The 21,416-nt window shown below is 40.1% G+C and overlaps 1 protein-coding gene across 3 annotated transcripts in view; it reads right to left on the minus strand.

Moving 5' to 3' along the window:
* The window catches only part of EYA2 (EYA transcriptional coactivator and phosphatase 2), a 303,026-nt gene that overhangs the window by 78,553 nt on the left and 203,057 nt on the right, over nt 1–21,416 (minus strand). For all 3 annotated transcript variants that reach the window (XM_082361171.1, XM_082361170.1, XM_082361172.1), the window contains 3 exons: nt 15,820–15,887; nt 14,141–14,318; nt 358–500 (listed from right to left, as the gene is read on the minus strand). In XM_082361171.1, coding sequence (XP_082217297.1) covers nt 358–500; nt 14,141–14,318; nt 15,820–15,887 — 389 coding nt within the window. The remainder of the gene's footprint in view (nt 1–357; nt 501–14,140; nt 14,319–15,819; nt 15,888–21,416) is intronic.

Below are 21,416 nucleotides of genomic sequence, written 5' to 3' on the forward strand. Positions count from 1 at the left end.
TGGAAATGCGAATTCTCAGGCCCTGCCCCAGATCTACTGAATTGGAAACTCTAGGGGGTGGCCCCAGCTGTCTGGGTTTTCGCAGGCCCCCAGGTGATGTTGTTGTGGCTCACATTTGACAATCACCCATCTTTACCATCTCTAGGGTCACTTTTCCTAGCCTGGTCAGTCAACAGTGCTTCCGTGTGGCCAACCGAATTCTTCCCTCCTTTTCATCAAGGGCCCATTTCTCTGTTCCTGCACTTTGTGAACACACAGGGCCATTCTCCCCCAGACAGAACTCTGCCCCCCCCGCTTCCTGTTCCGGCCACATGTGGAGATGACATTCACCAAGTCAGGCAGAAGCCTCTGAGTTACCTCAATCTCACTGTCCCCTGCTGGGGAGGGGTCACTGCTCCGCTTCGACCGGCCTCGGAGCTTCCCGTCGGAGGCCCGGTGCGGCCTGTCTGTGTCTCCCTCTTTTGCTGGCGTGGAAGGTCCATTGTGCGTGTTATGTTCACCTGGCGTAGGAGAGGGAAGGGCAGACATATCAGAGGCTTGGCTGAGTGTGTCCTCCCACGAACTATTACACCAGAACCATCTAACACCAAAGTGGGAGGTCCCCAAGGCAGCAGAGAAGGCAAAGATCACGTAGAATCAAAATTACTCTTGAAAGTGCCTTAAACCGCCTATTCATAATCATTCATACATCCAGCAAAGATTTACTGAGTAGGTATGGTTCCAGGCACTGGTTCCATAGCACCTAAATTCTAGAGAGAGGAGAGACACATTAGACAGACAAGTAAATAGATAATATGCCAGGTGGGGACATGTGTTATAGAGAATTGACAAATCGGGTAAGAGTCCAGGAGTGCTGGGAGGTTACTAATTGTTTTTTTTTTTTGCATCTTTATTGGAGTATAATTGCTTTACAATGTTGTGTTAGTTTCTGCTGTACAATAAAGTGATTCAGCTACATGTATACCTATATCCCCATATCCCCTCCCTCTTGCGCCTCCCTCCCACCCTCCCTATTCCACCCCTCTAGGTGGTCACAAAGCACTGAGCTGATCTCCCTGTGCCATGCATAGGGGAGGCCTCATGGATAAGGGGACAGCTGAGCAGGGATCTGAGAGAAGTGAGGGCGGGGGCAGCTGGGGAGCTACAATTCCAGTGAACGGAGTTTTGTGTTTACAACTGTCTATATATCCTAAAGCCTGAGAATCCCTAGACCAACAGGAGGAAGAAAATAACATATATATATATACATATATATATAGCTGGGCATCAAACTCTTCTACCTTTAAGAGATCCCTCCCTTGGGGTGAATGGGGCATGTGTGGGGAGAATTCTCTAGGTTCCTATCCCTAGGCGGCTTGCTCCACTTTCTCTACTAAAAGCAAGTCATTTAAGCTTTACTTGTTAAGAAATTTGTCAATTTGAGATTATATAGGCGAAAGCGACCAGCACAGGGCTGGCAATTAGGAGATGTCAGTAAATGATTTAAATTGTGTTCTGGCTTGACTAGACCTACATACACATGAGGATCAGTGAGAAGGTGCACGGCCGAGGGTGGGTGTTCTCATCGAGGCTTCTCATCGAGGTGGTGTTTCCGGACACGGTGTACTGAGAGGCTACCGGGGTCCTGCCCTTGGGCAACTGTTTAATAATCCTGAATGAACAAGTGGGCAGCACTTGTTCCCAGCACTCAGGTCCCAAAGCCAGCATCCAAGTTGTGTTGTTTTTTAAGCACAGAAGTTTTAAATACATCTTATTAGACTTTATTATCTTTATTTAACTAACAAGGGAACTGAGGCTTAGTGAGATGACGTAATCCTGTTGTTACCCTGCAAATTAGTGGTAGAGTCAGAAGTCAAATTTGGGCCTGCCCTTGTCACTAGAGTGACAGAACTGTAAACCAGCATGGAACCTTAGAGGACATTCCATCCCACTCTCATCTTACAGCTGCTCGTTTTAGCTCCCAAATGTACCCTGTGGACTCCATCTCTCCTTCCATAATTGCCAGTTCTTGGATCATCGGGGGGAAAATGCTTTTGTATAAAAATGCTTGGCAATGGACTAATTTTTTTCCTACCCTGGAAGGAATATTTCCCTCCAAAACCCAAGGGACTGAATTTTTTTTGTTTAATATTTATAAAACTTCTTAGCAGACTAAGGACATAATAAGAAAAGATGTGATTTTGAGTTGTCAGAACTGTTGGGCTGTCTCCAACTCCCCCAAATTTTTAGGATACAGCCTTAGAGATTCCCAAACATCAAACTAGCAAAGACTTTCTTTTGGAGGATGAGGAACAGGCACTAAATAAATTCACAGATGCTTAAGAGTCATAAATAAAGTTTATCCTGATTCACTAGGTAGTTCTAAGGCTAGGGAGGCTTAGAAAACACTTGTTGGCCCCATTAAAATCCAGGCAAATATTAAAAAGAGGAGGAAACACCAGCTACCTACAAAATGTCCCAATAAGGTGTTATGTAGAGTCAATTTATTAGGGGTGCCAAAAAAAGCAGCCCTTTCTGACCATATACATTCTTGAGAATGAAGGGTCAAAATTCAAGGTCAAAGTCAGAGGTACACATGCTAGAGCAATTTATAGGAATCTTTCTTGGAGTCATTTCCCTTTTTTTATTTCTCCCTTTTTAATGTTTTTACTTCTTTATTTTAACAACTGTATTGAGGTATAATTGACATACAATAAACCACACATACTTAGAGCACACAGTTTGGTAAGTTTTGACATATGGTCACATCTATGAAACCATCACCACAATCAAGATAATGAACAAATCCAGCACCCAAGAGTTTCCTTGTAATTCCTTTATAGTCTCTTCCTCCTGCTACCCCCCCAGGCAACCATGGATTTGCTTTCTTTCACTATAAATTAGTTTATATTTTTTAGAGTTTTAAACAAATGGCATCACTCGATATGCGTGTACACACACGCACACACACACACACACACACTTGTCTGGCTTCTTTCAGCCAGCATAACTGTTCTGAGATTCAATCCATGTTGTCATGTATATCAATAGTTCATTCCTTTGTGTTGCTGAGTACTATTCTATTGTGTGGATGTATCACCATTTGTTCACCTGTTCACCTCGGGATGGACATTTGGGTTGATTCTAGTTTTTGGCTGGACTAAATAAAGCTTTTATGAACAGTCACTCATCAGTCTTTGTACAGACATAAGCTTTCTTCTTATGAGAGAGCATGATTACTAGGATATATGGTAGGTCTACGTTTGACCTTTTTTTAAAAAAAATATTTATTTGGTTGCATCAGGTCTTAGTTGAGGCAGGTGGGCTCCTTAGTTGTGGCTCGTGGGCTCCTTAGTTTTGGCTCTCCGGTTCCTTAGTTGTGGCATGTGAACTCTTAGTTGCAGCATGCGAACTCTTAGTTGCAGCATGCATGTGGGATCTAGTTCCCGGACCCGGGATCAAATCTGGGCCTCCTGCATTGGGAGCGCAGAGTCTTATCCACTGCACCACCAGCGAAGTCCCTACGTTTGACTTTTTAAGAAACTGCTAAATTGTTTTCCAAAGTGGTTGTACCATTTCACATTCCCACCAGCAGGGTTAAGGGAGTTCTAGTTGCTCTGCAACCTTGCCAGCCTTTGGTATGGTCAGTCTTTATAATTATAGCCTTTCTAGGGGGTATGTAGTAGTATCTCACTGAGGATTTAATTTGCATTTCTCTAATGACTAATACTCAGCATCTTAATCATGTGCTTTTTTTTGCCATGCCTGTATCTTCTTTGGTGAAATGTCTATTCAAGTACTTTGCCCATTTCTTTATTGGGTTACTTGTTTTCTTATTACTGGTTTTGAGAGTTTTAAAAAATATATTCTGGATGGTTAATTTTATGTCAACTTGACTGGGCCAAGGGAGGCCCAGATAGCTAGGAAAACATTATTTCTGGGTGTGTCTGTGAGGGGTATCTCCAGAAGAGATTAGCATTTGAATCAGTAGGCTTAGTAGAGAAGAGCTGCCCTAATCAATGTGGGTGGGCATCATCCAATCCATTGAGGGCCCAAATAAAACAAAAAGGCATAGGAAGGGCAAATTCTCTCTCTTCTTGAGCTGGGACATTCATCTCCTGCCCTCAGACATTGGAACTCCTGGTTCTTGGGCCTTCTGACTCAGACCGAATTATAATATTGGCTTTTCTGGTTCTCCAGCTTGCGCAAAGCAGATTGTGAGACTTCTTGGCCTCCATAACCACATGAGTCAATTCTTATAATAAATCTCTATCTATATCATCTATATCTATCTGTCTATATCTACATCTATATCCTACTGCTTCTATTTCCCTGGAGACCTCTAACTAATACAACTTACTTTATCATATATATGTTTTGCAATTATATTCTTCTGGACCATGACTTGTCTTTTCATTCTCCTAACAGTGTCTTTTGAAGAGCAAAAGTTTTAAATTTTCATGAAGTCCAATTTATATCAAATATTTTTTTCCTTTTGGATCATGCTTTTAGTGTTATATATGAGAATCCTTTGCCTAACCCAAAAGCACAAAGATTTTCTCCTGTTTTCTTATATAAGTTTTATATTTAGGTCTATGCTCTATTTTGTGTTAATTTTTGTATGTCATGTGAGGTATGTACTGAAGTACAGTTTTTTCTGGATATAGATATCCAGTCATTTTAGCATCTTTTGTTGAGAAGACTATCCGTTATTGCTTTTGAATCTTTGTCAAAAACGTTCATATACATGTGGTTTATTTCTGCACTCTCTATGCTGGTCCACTGATCTACTGATCTACTGGTCTGGTCTATCTTTATGTCAATACCATACTGTCTTGATTACTGCGGCTTTGTAGTAAGTCTTAAAGTCAGGTAGTGTTAGTATTCTAATTTTGTTCTTCTATATCAGAGCTGTTAAGGCTATTCTAGGTCCTTTGTACTTCCATATGAAGTTCAGGATCAACTTGGCAGTTTCTACAAAAAAAAAAAAGCCTGGGATGTTGACAGAGGTTGTGTTTGATCAATTTGTAGAGAATTGATATCTTAACAATAGTAAGTCTTCTGACCTGTGAATGAGATATATCTCTTCATTAATTAAAGTCTTCTTTAACCTCTCCCAGTAGTGTTTTGTAGTTTGAAGGGTACAAGTATTGCACATCTTTTGTCACATTTATCCCTAAATATTTCATATTTTTCGATGCTACTGTAAATGGCATTTAAAAATATTCTATTTCTTGGGCTTCCCTGGTGGCGCAGTGGTTGAGAATCTGCCTGCCAATGCAGGGGACACGGGTTCGAGCCCTGGTCTGGGAAGATCCCACATGCCGCGGAGCAACTGGGCCTGTGAGCCACAACTACTGAGCCTGCGCATCTGGAGCTTGTGCTCTGCAACAAGAGAGGCCGCGATAGTGAGAGGCCCGCGCACCGCGATGAAGAGTGGCTCCTGCTTGCCACAACTAGAGAAAGCTCTCGCACAGAAACGAAGACCCAACACAGCCAAAAATAAATATAAATAAATAAATAAATAAATAAAAATTAAAAAAAATATTCTATTTCCTACTGCTTGTTGTTAGCATAAAGAAATACACTTGGTTTTTATAGTACCCTGCAACATTGCTAAACTCACTTTTTAGTTCTAGCAGCTTTCTGTAGATGCTATCTGATTTTCTCCATAGGTGATCATGTCATTTTACTTCTTTTTACTTCATAAAGTTTTGAATTTTCTTCTCCAGTATAGATGCCTTTCATTTATTTTTCTTCCCTTATTGCACTGCCTAAAACCTCTAGTATAATGCTGAATAGAACTGGTAAGAGTGGACATCCTTGTCTTGTTTCTGGTCCTAGGGGGGGTACCTGTAGGTTTTTTGTAGCTGTCCTATTTTAGTCAGTTTGGGCTGCTATAAAAAAATACCATAGACTGGGTTGCTTAAACAATAGAGATTTTTTCTCACAGTTCTGGAGGCTGGGAAGTTCAAGATCAAGGCTCTAGCCAGTTTGGTTCCTGGTGAGAGTCCTCTTCTTGTTTTCAGATGGATGTCTTTTTGCTGTATCCACACATGGTGGGGAGAGAGAGAGATATCATCTCTCTTGTACCTCTTCTTATTAGGGCACTAATCCCACTTTGAGGACTCCACCCTTATGACCTAATTACTTCCCAAAGACCCCCACCTCCAAGTACCATTACACTGGGGATTAGGTCTTCAACACATAAATTGTGGGGGGAGGGATATAAACATTCAGTCCACTGCATGCCTTTTTCTGATAAAGGAAGTTCCTTTCTACGCCTAATTTGGAATTTTTATCAGAAACAAATGATAGATTCTGTCAAATGTTTTTCTGTGCATCTGTTGAGATAATCTCTTTTTTTTCTTTCTAGTTACTTAATATGGTGAATTACATTAATTTTCAAATTTTAAACCAACTTTGCATCCTTAAGATAAACCCCACTTAGTCATGATATAGTATCCTTTAATATACAGTTGGGCTAATTTGCTAACATTGTGTCTAGAAATTTTGTATCTATGTTTATGAGAAATATTGGTCTGTTGTTTTCTTTCAATGTCTTTGCCTAGTTTTGGCATCAGGGTAATGCGTTCCTCATAGAATGAGTTTGGAAGTATCCCTTCCTTTTCAATTTTCCTGAAGAATTAATGTAGAACTGATATTTCTTACTTAAATGTTTGGTAGAATTAATCAGTGAAGACATTTAGGCCTGGCAATTTCTTTGTGGGAACATTTTTAACAAAAAAAAATCTCAGTTTATTTAGTAGATATAGGCCTATTTCTTTGAAAAAGCTTCAGAAGTTTTTGTCCCACAAGGAATTTCTTCATTTCATCTAAGTTGTTGACTGTTGCATTGTTAGCCTTTTAATATCTGTAGGGTCTGTAGTGATGTTACCTCTCATTTTACTGGTAATTTATATCTTCTCTTTTTTACCCATATCAGCTTGTGTAGAGTACTATCAATTTTATTGGTCTTCTCAAAGAACCAAGTTTGGGTTTCAGTGATTTTCTCTATTGTTTTTCTGTTTTCAGATTTCATGGATTTCCATTCTGATCTTTGTTATTTCCTGTCCTCTACTTACTCTGGGTGTAGTTTGCCTTTCTTTGTCTAGTTTCTTAAGGTGGAAGATAAGGTGTTTGGTTTAAAACCCTTCTTCTTTTCTAATATAGGGATTTAGTGCCACAAATTTCCCTTTAAGTACTGTGTTAGTGACATTCCATAAATTCTGATACGCTGTGTTTTCATTTTCATTAGGTTCAAAATACTTTTAAATTTACCTTTGATTTTTCTTTTGACTTGTGGTGTATTAGCCAGGGTTCTCCAGAGAAACAGAACATATGTGTATATATATATATATTCATATATATGGAGACTTATTATAGGAATTGACTCATGCAGTTACAGAGGCCAAAAAGTCCCACAATTTGCCACTTGCAAGCTGGAGAACCAGGAAAACTGGTGGTATAATTCGGTCTGAGTCTAAAGACCTGAGAACCAGGGGAGCCAATGGTGTAACTCCCAGTCTGAGCCTGAAGGCCTGAGATCCAGGGGTGCGGGATAAAAAAGGGGCCCCCACTGATGTAAGTCTTGGAGTCCAAAGGCTTAGAACTAGAAGCCCCAATGTCTCAGGAAAAGATGAATGTCACAGCTTAATAAAAGAGAGAGAGAGATCACTCTTCATCTGCCTTTTTGTTCTGTAAGATGAGCCCTCATTGGATTTAAATGATGCCTGCCCTCATTGGTGGGGGCCATCTCCTTTACTCAGTCTACTGATTCAAATACTAGTGTTTTCTGGAGACACTCTCATAGACACACCCAGAAATAATGTTTAACCAGCTGTCTGGGCATCCCATAGCCTGGACAGTTGACACATAAAATTAACCATCACACATGGGTTATTTAGAAGTGTGCTATTTTGTTTCTGAATATTTGAGAATTTTCCAAAAATCTTCTTGTTATTTATTTCTAATTTAATTCCACTGTTTTCAGAGAACATATTTTGTATGCCTTGAAACCTTTTAAAAGTAATGAGACTTCATGATTTATGGCCCAGAATATGTCTATTTTGGTAAATGTTTCATGTGCACGTGAAAAAAATGTGAATTTTGCTGTTAAGTGGAGTGGCCTGTTGTCTGTTACATCAAGTCTTTTCCCTCTAGTTTCCTCCCCAGAGAAAATGACTGTTAACAGTTTTTTTGCACCCTTCCAGAAATTTCCTATGCAAATATGGGTATTAAACTATACTTATATTTAAAAAAACTCCAGGATCATATTATGCACATAGTTCTGCCACTATCATAGTTTTTCACCTATCACAATAGCTCAAAGAGAGATCCATATTAGTGAAGATATAACTAGCTTACTTATTCTTTTTAACAGATGTATAGTGTGCCAATGGTGGATACACCATCATTTATTTCACCTGACTCCTATCAATGGATATTTAGGTTGTTTTCAGTCTTTTGCTATGGCAATGCTGCAAAAAATATTCTTTTTTTTTTTAAACATCTTTATTGGAGTATAATTGCTTTACAATGGTGTGTTAGTTTCTGCTTTATAACAAAGTGAATCAGTTATACATATACATATGTTCCCATATCTCTTCCCTCTTGCATCTCCCTCCCTCCCACCCTCCCTATCCCACCCCTCTAGGTGGTCACAAAGCACCGAGCTGATCTCCCTGTGCTATGCGGCTGCTTCCCACTAGCTATCTATTTTACGTTTGGTAGTGTATATATGTCCATGACACTCTCTCACCCTGTCACATCTCACCCCTCCCCCTCCCCATATCCTCAAGTCCATTCTCTAGTAGGTCTGTGTCTTTATTCCCATCTTGCCACTAGGTTCTTCATGACCTTTTTTTTTTTTTTTCCTTAGATTCCATATATATGTGTTAGCATACTGTACTTGTTTTTCTCTTTCTGACTTACTTCACTCTGTATGACAGACTCTAACTCCATCCACCTCACTACAAATACCTCCATTTCATTTCTTTTTATGGCTGAGTAATATTCCATTGTATATATGTGCCACATCTTCTTTATCCATTCATCCGATGATGGACACTTAGGTTGCTTCCATGTCCTGGCTATTGTAAATAGAGCTGCAATGAACATTTTGGTACATGACTCTTTTTGAATTATGGTTTTCTGAGGGTATATGCCCAGTAGTGGGATTGCTGGGTCGTATGGTAGTTCTATTTTTAGTTTTTTAAGGAACCTCCATACTGTTCTCCATAGCAGCTGTATCAATTTACATTCCCACCAACAGTGCAAGAGTGTTCCCTTTTCTCCACACCCTCTCCAGCATTTACTGTTTATAGATTTTTTGATGATGGCCATTCTGACCGGTGTGAGATGATATCTCATTGTAGTTTTGATTTGCATTTCTCTAATGATTAATGATGTTGAGTATTCTTTCATGTGTCTGTTGGCAATCTGTATATCTTCTTTGGAGAAATGTCTATTTAGGTCTTCTGCCCATTTTTGGATTGGGTTGTTTGTTTTTTTGTTATTGAGCTGCATGAGCTGCTTGTAAATCTTGGAGATTAATCCTTTGTCAGTTTTTTCATTTGCAAATATTTTCTCCCATTCTGAGGGTTGTCTTTTGGTCTTGTTTATGGTTTCCTTTGCTGTGCAAAAGCTTTTAAGTTTCATTAGGTCCCATTTGTTTATTTGTGTTTTTATTTCCATTTCTCTAGGAGGTGGGTCAAAAAGGATCTTGTTGTGATTTATGTCATAGAGTGTTCTGCCTATGTTTTCCTCTAAGAGTTTGATAGTGTCTGCCCTTACACTTAGGTCTTTAATCCATTTTGAGTTTATTTTTGTGTATGGTGTCAGGGAGTGTTCTAATTTCATACTTTTACATGTACCTGTCCAATTTTCCCAGCACCACTTATTGAAGAGGCTGTCTTTTCTTCACTGTATATGCTTGCCTCCTTTATCAAAGATAAGGTGACCATATGTGCGTGGGTTTATCTCTGGGCTTTCTATCCTGTTCCATTGATCTATATTTCTGTTTTTGTGCCAGTATCAAACTGTCTTGATTACTGTAGCTTTGTAATATAGTCTGAAGTCAGGGAGCCTGATTCCTCCAGCTCCATTTTTCGTTCTCAAGATTGCTTTGGCTATTCGGGGTCTTTTGTGTTTCCATACAAATTGTGAAATTTTTTGTTCTAGTTCTGTGAAAAATGCCATTGGTAGTTTGAAAGGGATTGCATTGAATCTGTAGATTGCTTTGGGTAGTAGAGTCATTTTCACAATGTTGATTCTTCCAATCCAAGAACATGGTATATCTCTCCATCTACTTGTATCATCTTTAATTTCTTTCATCAGTGTCCTATAATTTTCTGCATACAGGTCTTTTGTCTCCTTAGGTAGGTGTATTCCTAGATATTTTATTCTTTTTGTTGCAATGGTAAATGGGAGTGTTTTCTTAATTTCACTTTCAGATTTTTCATCATTAGTATATAGGAATGCAAGAGATTTCTGTGCATTAATTTTGTATCCTGCTACTTTACCAAATTCATTGATTAGCTCTAGTAGTTTTCTGGTGGCATCTTTAGGATTCTCTATGTATAGTATTATGTCATCTGCAAACAGTGACAGCTTTACTTCTTCTTTTCCAATTTGGATTCCTTTTATTTCTTTTTCTTCTCTGATTGCCGTGGCTAACACTTCCAAAACTATGTTGAATAATAGTGGTGAGAGTGGGCAACCTTGTCTTGTTCCTGATCTTAGTGGAAATGGTTTCAGTTTTTCACCATTGAGGACAATGTTGGCTATGGGTTTGTCATATATGGCCTTTATTATGTTGAGGAAAGTTCCCTCTATGCCTACTTTCTGCAGGGCTTTTATCATAAATGGGTGTTGAATTTTGTCAAAAGCTTTCTCTGCATCTATTGAGATGATCATATGGTTTTTCTCCTTCAATTTGTTAATATGATGTATCACATTGATTGATTTGCGTATATTGAAGAATCCTTGCATTCCTGGAATAAACCCCACTTGATCATGGTGTATGATCCTTTTAATGTGCTGTTGGATTCTGTTTGCTAGTATTTTGTTGAGGATTTTTGCATCTATGTTCATCAGTGATATTGGCCTGTAGTTTTCTTTCTTTGTGACATCTTTGTCTGGTTTTGGTATCAGGGTGATGGTGGCCTCATAGAATGAGTTTGGGAGTGTTCCTCCCTCTGCAATATTTTGGAAGAGTTTGAGAAGGATAGGTGTTAGCTCTTCTCTAAATGTTTGATAGAATTCGCCTGTGAAGCCATCTGGTCCTGGGCTTTTGTTTGTTGGAAGATTTGTAATCACAGTTTCAATTTCAGTGCTTGTGATTGGTCTGTTCATATTTTCTATTTCTTCCTGGTTCAGTCTCGGCAGGTTGTGCATTTCTAAGAATCTGTCCATTTCTTCCAGGTTGTCCATTTTATTGGCATAGAGTTGCTTATAGTAATCTCTCATGATCGTTTGTATTTCTGCAGTGTCAGTGGTTACTTCTCCTTTTTCATTTCTAATTCTATTGATTTGAGTCTTCTCCCTTTTTCTCTTGATGAGTCTGGCTAATGGTTTATCAATTTTGTTTATCTTCTCAAAGAACCAGCTTTTAGTTTCATTGATCTTTGCTATTGTTTCCTTCATTTCTTTTTCATTTATTTCTGATCTGATCTTTATGATTTCTTTCCTTCTGCTAGCTTTGGGGTTTTTTTGTTCTTCTTTCTCTAATTGCTTTAGGTGCAAGGTTAGGTTGTTTATTCGAGATGTTTCCTGTTTCTTGATGTAGGCTTGTATTGCTATAAACTTCCCTCTTAGAACTGCTTTTGCTGCATCAAAATATTCTTTTAATTTAAGTCTTTGTACCTATGTGGGAATTTATCTTTAGGATAAGTTTCTAGAAGTAGAATAACTGGGTTAAATAGTACATGCATTTTCAATTTTGTTAGATGTTGCCAAATTGCATGAAAGTACCTTGCAAGTTTCTTCTTGAGAGATTAAAAAAAACTCCTCCTTCTATTGACTGAGGGAGAAGATCTAAGAAATTTAAAATATACTACAACTTCTTTTTAGATAATTTGTAACATACTTAAAAGCTTAAAAAGAAAAAAGTCCTCAAGCAACCACTACTGATTTGTCTTTTCTCTTGAGTAACGTCAGATGTTCAGATTTTGCCGTCTCCATCAGCGAACTGCCCTGCAATCATCTGCAAATTGTTGGGGCTTAATGTAACTGTTAATGCATGTCGATGCAGATGGTGCTGTGGCAGGGCTGGGGGCCAGGGAGGAGAAGAGCATTAGGATACCATATCCGGGCAACGCAAAGAGTGAGCATGATCTGTCGGTAATATATAAACCTCTTGAGCCTCTGGAATTTGGAACCAACCACTCAAGCAGATCCTGGATAATTTCAAAAGTGGAGTTTTTATGGGAAATTTTAAGAGAGTGCATAAGCATGTGCGTGTGTGCATGGGCAAAAGAGTATGCTTAAATGCCGTTCCTTTATAACGGACACTGGGGAGAAGAGGCAAGAGACCTCAGTTATAGCTGACAATTATTTATGTCATTAGATTTTATGTGAGCTTGTTAGACACACAGTAAAAACCATCTCAACCACTTATTGTTGAACCTTAGACCAGGGGATACATGAAGAACAGGGGGAAACAATAAAGAAAAATTTCAAAGACACAATGAGCCTTTATGTTCACTCCTGATGGGGAACAAAAGCGACCTTCCCACATAACCCAAATTCTTGGGAAGTAATTCTTTGGAATCCAGTTCACCATCAAATTATAGATTGATAGTAGCATCTATTGGAAGATTTCCTGCTTATATTTCATTTCTGAAACCAGTGTGGAGAGGCCACATTATGAAAAGCAGGATGGGCAAAGATAATTCAGGATTATGACAAAGAAAAGTTTGTTACACTTCATACTCTTCCAAGGAAGCAATTTGGAAATTGGAATGTGGGTATTAGGCATTTATTCCATACTCTGGGACGAGGTCACAATGACCAAAATCAATGCTCAAACCCTAAACGTCCTTCAAAGTTGACTTAAAAATGCTTGGCCACATTGTCTCCATTTGTCACCAAACCAATGTTATCTAACTCACCCCAACTGATGGAAAATACAAGGGCTAAAAGCAACAGCTGCACCAAGAACTTCAGGAACAAAGAGGTGAGTCTTCACTATTGTTCTTTCTCTAGCTATCAACCAATAAATATTTATTGAATGAACGTTCACAAACCATCATGCTCGTTCAGCTTCTACAAAGCCCCAGAAACAGGAAGTTTCAGAAAAGAAGAAAAAAGAATAAAATGCAATGATATCTACTATCATTGGATGTTCTAATTTATGGCTGTCATGTTATTTAGTGGTGACGAGCCTAAATCACCTCATAAAAGAGAAGACATGTGCATAGCAGATTTACGGAATGAATGAATGAATCCGTAGGCTGGCGAGTTAGTTGCATAGTGATGTACATCACCAAAGGGCCTGGATGTGGAGTCATGTGTACCCTGTCTAAACAGGGCAGACATTACTCAGCTCCAGCCAAGCACTGTCACTTAATAATGTGGACCTAGGGTGACCAGATCGTCTTTCAAGAGAAGGCAGGGCTTCCCTGGTGGCGCAGTGGTTGAGAGTCTGCCTGCCAATGCAGGGGACGCAGATTCGAGCCCTGGTCTGGGAAGATCCCACGTGACGCGGAGCAACTGGGCCCGTGAGCCACGGTTGCTGAGCCTGCGCGTCTGGAGCCTGTGCTCCGCAACAAGAGAGGCCACAATAATGAGAGGCCCGCGCACCGCGATGAAGAGTGGCCCCCACTCGCCACAACTAGAGAAAGTCCTCGCACAGAAACGAAGACCCAACACAGCCATAAATAAATAAATAAATAAACTCAAAAAAAAAAAAAAAGAGAAGGCAGACATTAGAATTTTTAGGTAAAAATCTGTAACTTTTAAACATGGGTGCAATTAAATAACACAAACACACACACACACACACACACACACACACACACACACAAAGAAAAGCCAACAAAAGATGAAGTTAGCTCTTGGGTGACCGGTTCATTACAACTGGGACCTATGTCCAGTCCATCCTTCATATAAGAGCTCAGACCACAGCCAGGAATGACCACACGACAGTGACTGTACTTACCGCCAAGCGACTCAGAACTCTGGCTGGGGACGTTGTGAGGTTCCTCCTGCAGGACGTAGGTGGATGTGGAGAGGGGAGAGGAGCAGATGCTGCCGGCCGGGACGTAAGGAGGGCTGTAGGACGAGCTGTAATACTGGGAGTACTGGCTCTGTGGGAAGCCGGGGTAGGAAGGATAGTCCTGGAGAGGGAAACCCACAAGGAAGGCTGTCAGGCTGATGTGGGTAAGGGGCCTCCCAGGCTGGGTCTGTTGTGTCTGTCCCTGTCTCCCCACTATTACAGTAAAAGCTCTATGAGGGCTTTTATAAAAATAAAAGCTCTAGGGGCTCTTTATAGAATAAAAGCTCTAGGGGCTTTCCCTAGAAGCAAATCTCCAAGACAAGGATTCAAGTGCAAGTAGCGGATTTGGGGTGTGAAGGAGAGACCAGCTGGGGAGTGGGGAAGCGAGACAGCAAAGGGGAGAAGGGAAGGCAGCCAGCACAGGGGCTTCTCCAGTGGGAACTGGAGCTGAATTCTACCAGGGAGATGCTGGGGTGGTAGAAAACACATCTCAGAAAGATCTCTCCCAAGGGGCAAGGGAGCTGGGGTATTTATATACCAAGTCCAGCCAGTCTTTGCTTGAGAGCTGCTCCCAGGGAACACTTAATTCCCTGGCACTTCCTGCCTGCTGTATACATTGGTTCCAGAAAACACCCTTGGGCCCAGGGGTACAGAGCCTGGCAGCTAGAGGTCAACAGGTGCACCCTGAGGGACATGCATGTGGCCCTGACAGCGTCCGTCTTGGTCACGGCTGTGCTGGGCACATATGGGCACTCAATAAATACTGGAAAAATTAGTGAACAAATGAATGAGTAAGAAAGACCACATACACATACCCCAGAGACTAGGTGACATTTTAGGTTCACGGTGGGGGGGGGGGGGCGTTGTGCAAACACAGTAGCGCCTACACAGCATTAGGGATCCAGAATCTCCTATGAGGGAGTCCTGGAGATGAAATCGAAGAATGCCAATCTTCTTTATCAAGCTTTGCTTAAACTGACCAGATCGTCCAACTCCCCGACAACAGTCATTGTTTCAAATGTTCGGCCCCACCACAAAGCAGTGCTTCTCAACCCTGCAAGGAGCTCACGGAAGGTTCTTACAGGAAAGGTGCATGAATAGTGCCCAGAGTTCCCGTCCACCTTTAGCGGGTTAATTCTTAATTCACGCTCTAAGTGAAACCAGGACACTCAGACTATTAGCCAGCATCCATCCATTTTCGCAGTGTTGACTAAATTCAATCTAACAAGCATTTATAAAGCTCCCACTCTGTGTCGGGCACTCGACACTGGGATGCAGAGGCGAAGAAGATATAATTTCACCCTGGAGAAGCTTGGGGTCTGGTGAAAGACCACAGGTTATTGCATCCATCCATCCCAGATTCAACAGCCAATGGGTGTCTTAGACTCAGATCAAGATGGAACATATAACGCAGCCCATGTCATCTTGGAAATCTGCCAGCAATTCCAATTTCTCTGCCTCTACACTGTATCTTTCCAATGGCTGTTGGTACGGTCTGGCCCCTGTGTTCTCCAAAACCAGGGAATCAGAGACACGGTTTCTGGTAGGGCTCATAGGTACAAGGGGTCTCTCTGCGTGCCTGGATTTAAGGGGACTATTTAAGGGTGGGGAGCTCTGCCTACCTGGTGCACAGTTCCAAAGCCAGCTGCATTGGTCAGTCCATTTGCTCCTTGATAGATCCCTGCTGTGCCTGCAGGAAGGAGGGACAGGTGAGGTTTTTTACAGTCAGAGAGGGACACGGAGGAGAAAGACGCAGCAGAGAGGTGGGGTCTTTGAGGTCCTCCGACAGGTTGGGATGGAACCTGTGACTCTGGCAACCTCTCTCAACCTCAGTGCTCTCAACGAATTAATGAATAACGTGAATAATATTTTAATTAATAATAAATTAATAATATTAATGAATAAAATATAAATAACACCTTCAAAGGATTCTGGTGAGAAATAAATGAGAGTGCACACAACACAGTTTCTGGTACTCGATAGTTATGTTTTAAAAATTATTTATTTAAAAAAATTGTAAATGTACATAACATGAAATTTACCCTTTTAACCATTTTTAAAAACTTTTAAAAATTGAAGTATAGTTAATTTACAATGTTGTGTTAGTTTTAGGTGTACAGCAAAATGATTCAGTTATACATATATGTATCTATTCCTTTTCAGATTATTTTCCATTATAGGTTATTACAAGATGTTGAATATAGTTCCCTGTGCTGTACAGTAGGACGTTGTTGTTTGTCTATTTTATATCATTTAAACCACTTTTAAGTGTACAGTTCAGTGGCATTAAGTACATTCACAATGTTGTGCAACCGTCACCACCATCCATCTCTAGAACCTTTTTCCATCTGGCAAAACTAGAACCATGTGCCCATTAAACAGTAAGTCCCATTTTACCCCCTCCCCTCAGCCCCTAGCAACCACCATTCTACTTTCTGTCTCTATGAATCTAGCTACCCTAGGGAACTCATATAAGTGGAGTCATACAGTATTTATCCTTTTGTGACTGGCTTATTTTACTTAGTATAATGTCTTTAAGGTGCATCCATGTTACAGCATGTGTCTGTCAGCATTTCCTTCCTTTTTAAGACTGAATAATATTTCATAGTGTATATATATCCCATTTTTGTTTATCCATTCATCTGCTGATGGCCATTGGTTTGCTTTTACCTTTTTGCTCTTGTGAATAATGTTGCTATGAACACAAGTATACAAATGTCTCTTTGAGACCCTGCTTTCAATTCTTTTGGGTATATACGCAGAAGTAGAATTGCTGGGTCATTTGGCAATTCTATTTTTAACTTTTTGAGGACCCGCCATACTGTTTTGCCACAGTGGTTGCCTCATTTTACATTCCCACCAACAGTGAGCAAGGGTTTCAATTTCTCTACATCCTTGCCAACACTTATTTTCTGTTTTTTTTTTAAATTGTAGCCATTCTAAAGAGTGTAAGGTGGTAATAATTATGTTTTGAATTAAATGAATGAGTGTAATGACTTCTCCTCTTTGAGCTTCAGTTGTCCCACCTGTAAAATGGGGATAAAAATGATACTACTACTACTACTACTACTACTAGAAAATGCTGCTTAGTGAATGAATGAGTAAATGAATGAATGAGTGTGGTGTCATTTCAGGTAGGGTGGTCAGGGAAGACCTCTGAGATGACATTTGAGTTGAGCCAGGAATGATAAGAGGAAGCCAGTGATGGAAATATCCTGGGGGCAGAGTATTCACAGACACTGAGGTCAAAGACCCTGAGGTAAGGATTAGCTTGACAGTTTAAAGAAAGAGGAAAAGGGTCAATGGAGCAGGAGCCCAGAGAAAGAAGAGGGTGGTGACAGCAATAACAGCAGTGAACTCGTGTGTGTCAGGGCTTCTCACGGGGAAAGCGAGCAGAGAAAAAAGTTAAGTAGCGTGCTCAAGGCAACAGAGATGGTGAGTGACAGCCGCTGGGGCTGGAACCCGGGCAGTCTGGCTCAAGTCTGCATTTTCAACATGACTCTAGACTGTCGTTGCTGCTTCTTTTTAGAATTGTTTTTTGGGATATAATACTATACAATTATATACTATACCATTTATATACTATACAATTCCTCCATTGTAAAAATGTCACTTTTTAAAGTAAATTTCCTTTTTAAAGTAAATCGCTATAATTGTGCAGCCGTCACCACGATGCAGTTTTAGAACATTTCCATCACCCCCAAAGTTCCCTCTGCCTGTCTGCAGTCAACCCCCACTCCCATCCCCAGCCTCAGGCAGCAGTTGATCTGTTGCTTATTCTAGAGTTTGCCTTTTCTAGATATTTCTTAGAAACAGGATCATTACAACATGTATTTGTGTCTGGCCTCTTTCCCTTAGCATCATGCTTTAGAAGTTCATCCATGTTGTAATATGCATTAGTAATTTATTCCTTTTTATTGCTGAATAGTATTCCATGCTATGGACGGACCACATCCCATTTTTGGCTATTATGGATAATGCTGCTATAATTATTTGCATACAAGTCCTGTGTGGATATATGTTTCCATTTCTCTCGGGAGAATCCCTAGGAGTAAGACTGTGAAGTCATGTGGTGAGAGTATATTTCACTTTTTAAGAAATGGCCAAACTGAAAAAAACCCCAAAACACAAAAAAACAGAACCCCCAAAAACCCCAAACAAACAAAAAAGGGAATTCCCTGGCTGTCCAGTGGTTAGGACTCTGCACTTTCACTGCTGAGGGCCCAGGTTCAATCCCCAGTCAGGGAAATAAGATCTTACAAGCTGCATGGCACAGCTAAAAAAAACAAAGAAATGGCCAAACTGTCTTCCAATGCGTCAGTGCCATTTTACATTCCTACCAGCAATGTATGTTTTATATTCCCACCAGCAATGGAAGAGAGTTCCAGTTTTCCAGCACTTGGTATGTTCAGTCTTTGTGATTATAGCCATTCTAGTAGGTGTGCAGTGGTATCTCATTTTGGCTTTAAGTAGCGTTTCTCTAATGACTAACCATGTTGGGCATCTTTTCATGTGTTTATCAGTCATGCATCTTCTTTGATGAAGGTCCATTCAAATCTTTTTCCCACTAAAAAAAAAGTTGGGCTTGTCCTCTTAATACTGAATTGTAAGAGTTCCTTATATGTTCTGGAAACAAGTTCTTTATCAGACATATTATTTACAAATATTATCTCCCAGTCTGTAGCTTGTCTTTTCATTTTCTTAATGGTGTCTGTTGAAAAGCAGAGCAAAAGTTTTAGTTACCAATTTTTTATCATGAATCTTGCTTTTGCTGCCTAACCCAAGGTCATAAAGATTCTTTATGTTTTCTTCTAGAAATTTTATAGTTTTGGGTCTTACATTTAGGTCTATGATATAATATAAGTTAATTTTTGTGTACAGTGTGAGGTAAGGGTCTAAATTAATCTTTTTGCATATGGCTATCCAGTTGTTCCAACACAACCGTAAAAATTTATCCTTTCCCTCACTGAATTACTTGAAACCTTTATCAAAAATTAATTGACAATATATAGAATGGATAAACAACAAGGCCCTACTGTATAGCACAGGGAACTATATTCAACATCCTGTGATAAACCATAATGGAAAAGAATATGAAAAAGAATATGTATATATATAACTGAGTCACTTTGCTATACAGCAGAAATTAACACAACATTGTATATCAACTATATTTCAATAAAATTAAAAAAAATTAATTGACAATAGATGTGAAAGTTTATTTCTGGACTCTCTATTCTTTTCCACTGAGATATCTATCCTATACTAATTCCATCCTGTCTTTTTTTTTTTTTTAAATAGATGTTTTTGTTTTTTTAAAAATTTATTTATTTATGTATTTATTTTTAGCTGCGTTGGGTCTTTGTTTCTGTACGAGGGCTTTCTCTAGTTGCGGCGAGCGGGGGCCACTCTTCATCGCGGTGCGCGGGCCTCTCACTGTCGCGGCCTCTCTTGTTGCGGAGCACAGGCTCCAGACGCGCAGGCTCAGTAGTTGTGGCTCACGGGCGTAGTTGCTCCACGGCATGTGGGATCCTCCCAGACCAGGGCTCGAACCCGTGTCCCCTGCATTGGCAGGCAGATTCTCAACCACTGCGCCACCAGGGAAGCCCCCATTCTGTCTTTTTTAAAAATTTTTATTTTATATTGGAGCACAGTTGATTAACAATGTTGTGTTACTTTCAGGAGTACAGCAAAGTGATTCAGTTATACATATACACATATCTATTTTTTTTCAAATTCTTTTCCCACTTAATGGGGAACAGAATAATAACTTGGGTTATTACAGAGTATTGAGCAGAGTTCCCTGTGCTATACAGTAGGTCCTTAATCCTGTCTTGATTACTGTAGCTTTATAGCAAGTTTTGAAACCAGCTAGTGTAAGTTCTCTAACTTTGTTTTTCTTTTCCAAGATTGTTTTGGCTTCTCAGTATAAACTTGGCATTTACATATTAATTTTTGAATAAGCTTGTCAATTTCTATTGGCTAGAAGAAAGTGGTACAACAATTTTCAAGAGTATCAACTCAGAATTCTATATCCTTCAGAAATGAAGGGAAATCAATATATTCTAGAATGAAGGAGATCTAAGAGAACTTGTCACTATAGATCTACCCTGAAATAATGGATACAGGAAGTTCTTGAAAGAGACAGGAAATTTTAAAAAGAAAAGAAAAAAGGAATCTTGAAACATCAGGAAGGAAGAAAGAAAAAGAAAAAGAGTAAAAATACTGTATGGGTAAATAAAGTCTCTTCTCCAAGAGGTTATACCAGTAACTCAATATACTAGGTTCATAACAGTTTGCTATTAAATTTTAGGAATTACTTTTTCCAGTGTGTTTTATAATTATATAAAACATTGAAATGGTTCTAAAGTCAAATTGACAAAATAAGCTAACCATATCCTTATCCAGAGGTGAGGGGGATTATGTCCCGGGCACTGGGAAGGCAGTGGAGAGGTAAGCTGCCAGTAAGTGCTTTCACTGGGAGCCTGGGGGGCACAGGGAAGGGTTCTGAAATGCCAGCTGGTGAGGGGTGGAGCCAGGGAGGGCTTCCTGGAGGAAATGACATCTAAACTAACCTCTGGAGGATGAGTAGGAGTTAGCCAGGTGAAGAGAGCAAGAACCAGGAATACTGCCACACCTGGGCATCCCCTCCTGACCTTCATTACATGTGTAACAGAGAAGAGCAAAATTTGACTCCATGCTGGATGTTTCTTTTACTTTAACCTTTGCTTTTCGTTGCTTTTGTTATTATAATCTGCCTCAGGGAACCCTGCCCCTCTGCCTGAATACTAAAGGGTCTTTGTTCAGCTCATAGGGAGACAATCTGACCCTGCCTACCTGTGAATCGCTGAAGAAAAGAAGAAATTAACACATCCCCTCGCCAATGCTGGCCAAGCCAGGAGATGTTTTGCAAGACTAATGGCCTTTTTACTTTACTTTCTCACCTCCTCCCCCACTCTCTGTTCTATAAAAGAAACTGGCATCCAGACCCCAATAAGATGGTTTTTGGGGACGCTAGTCTGCCATCTTCTCCATCTGCTGGCTTTCCGAATAAAGTCGCTATTCCTTGCCTCAACACCTTGTCTCCCGATTTATTGGCCTGTCGTGCGGCAAGCAGAGTGAGCTTGGACTCGGTAACACATGGAGGCCTATCTAGGACACAGAAACCAGAGAATTTGTCCACGCTAGTATGGCATGATGTGCTGGAATCCCATTCGTT

Source organism: Balaenoptera borealis (genome assembly GCF_965194805.1).
Source record: "Balaenoptera borealis genome assembly, chromosome: 16".
Lineage (NCBI taxonomy): Eukaryota > Metazoa > Chordata > Mammalia > Artiodactyla > Balaenopteridae > Balaenoptera > Balaenoptera borealis.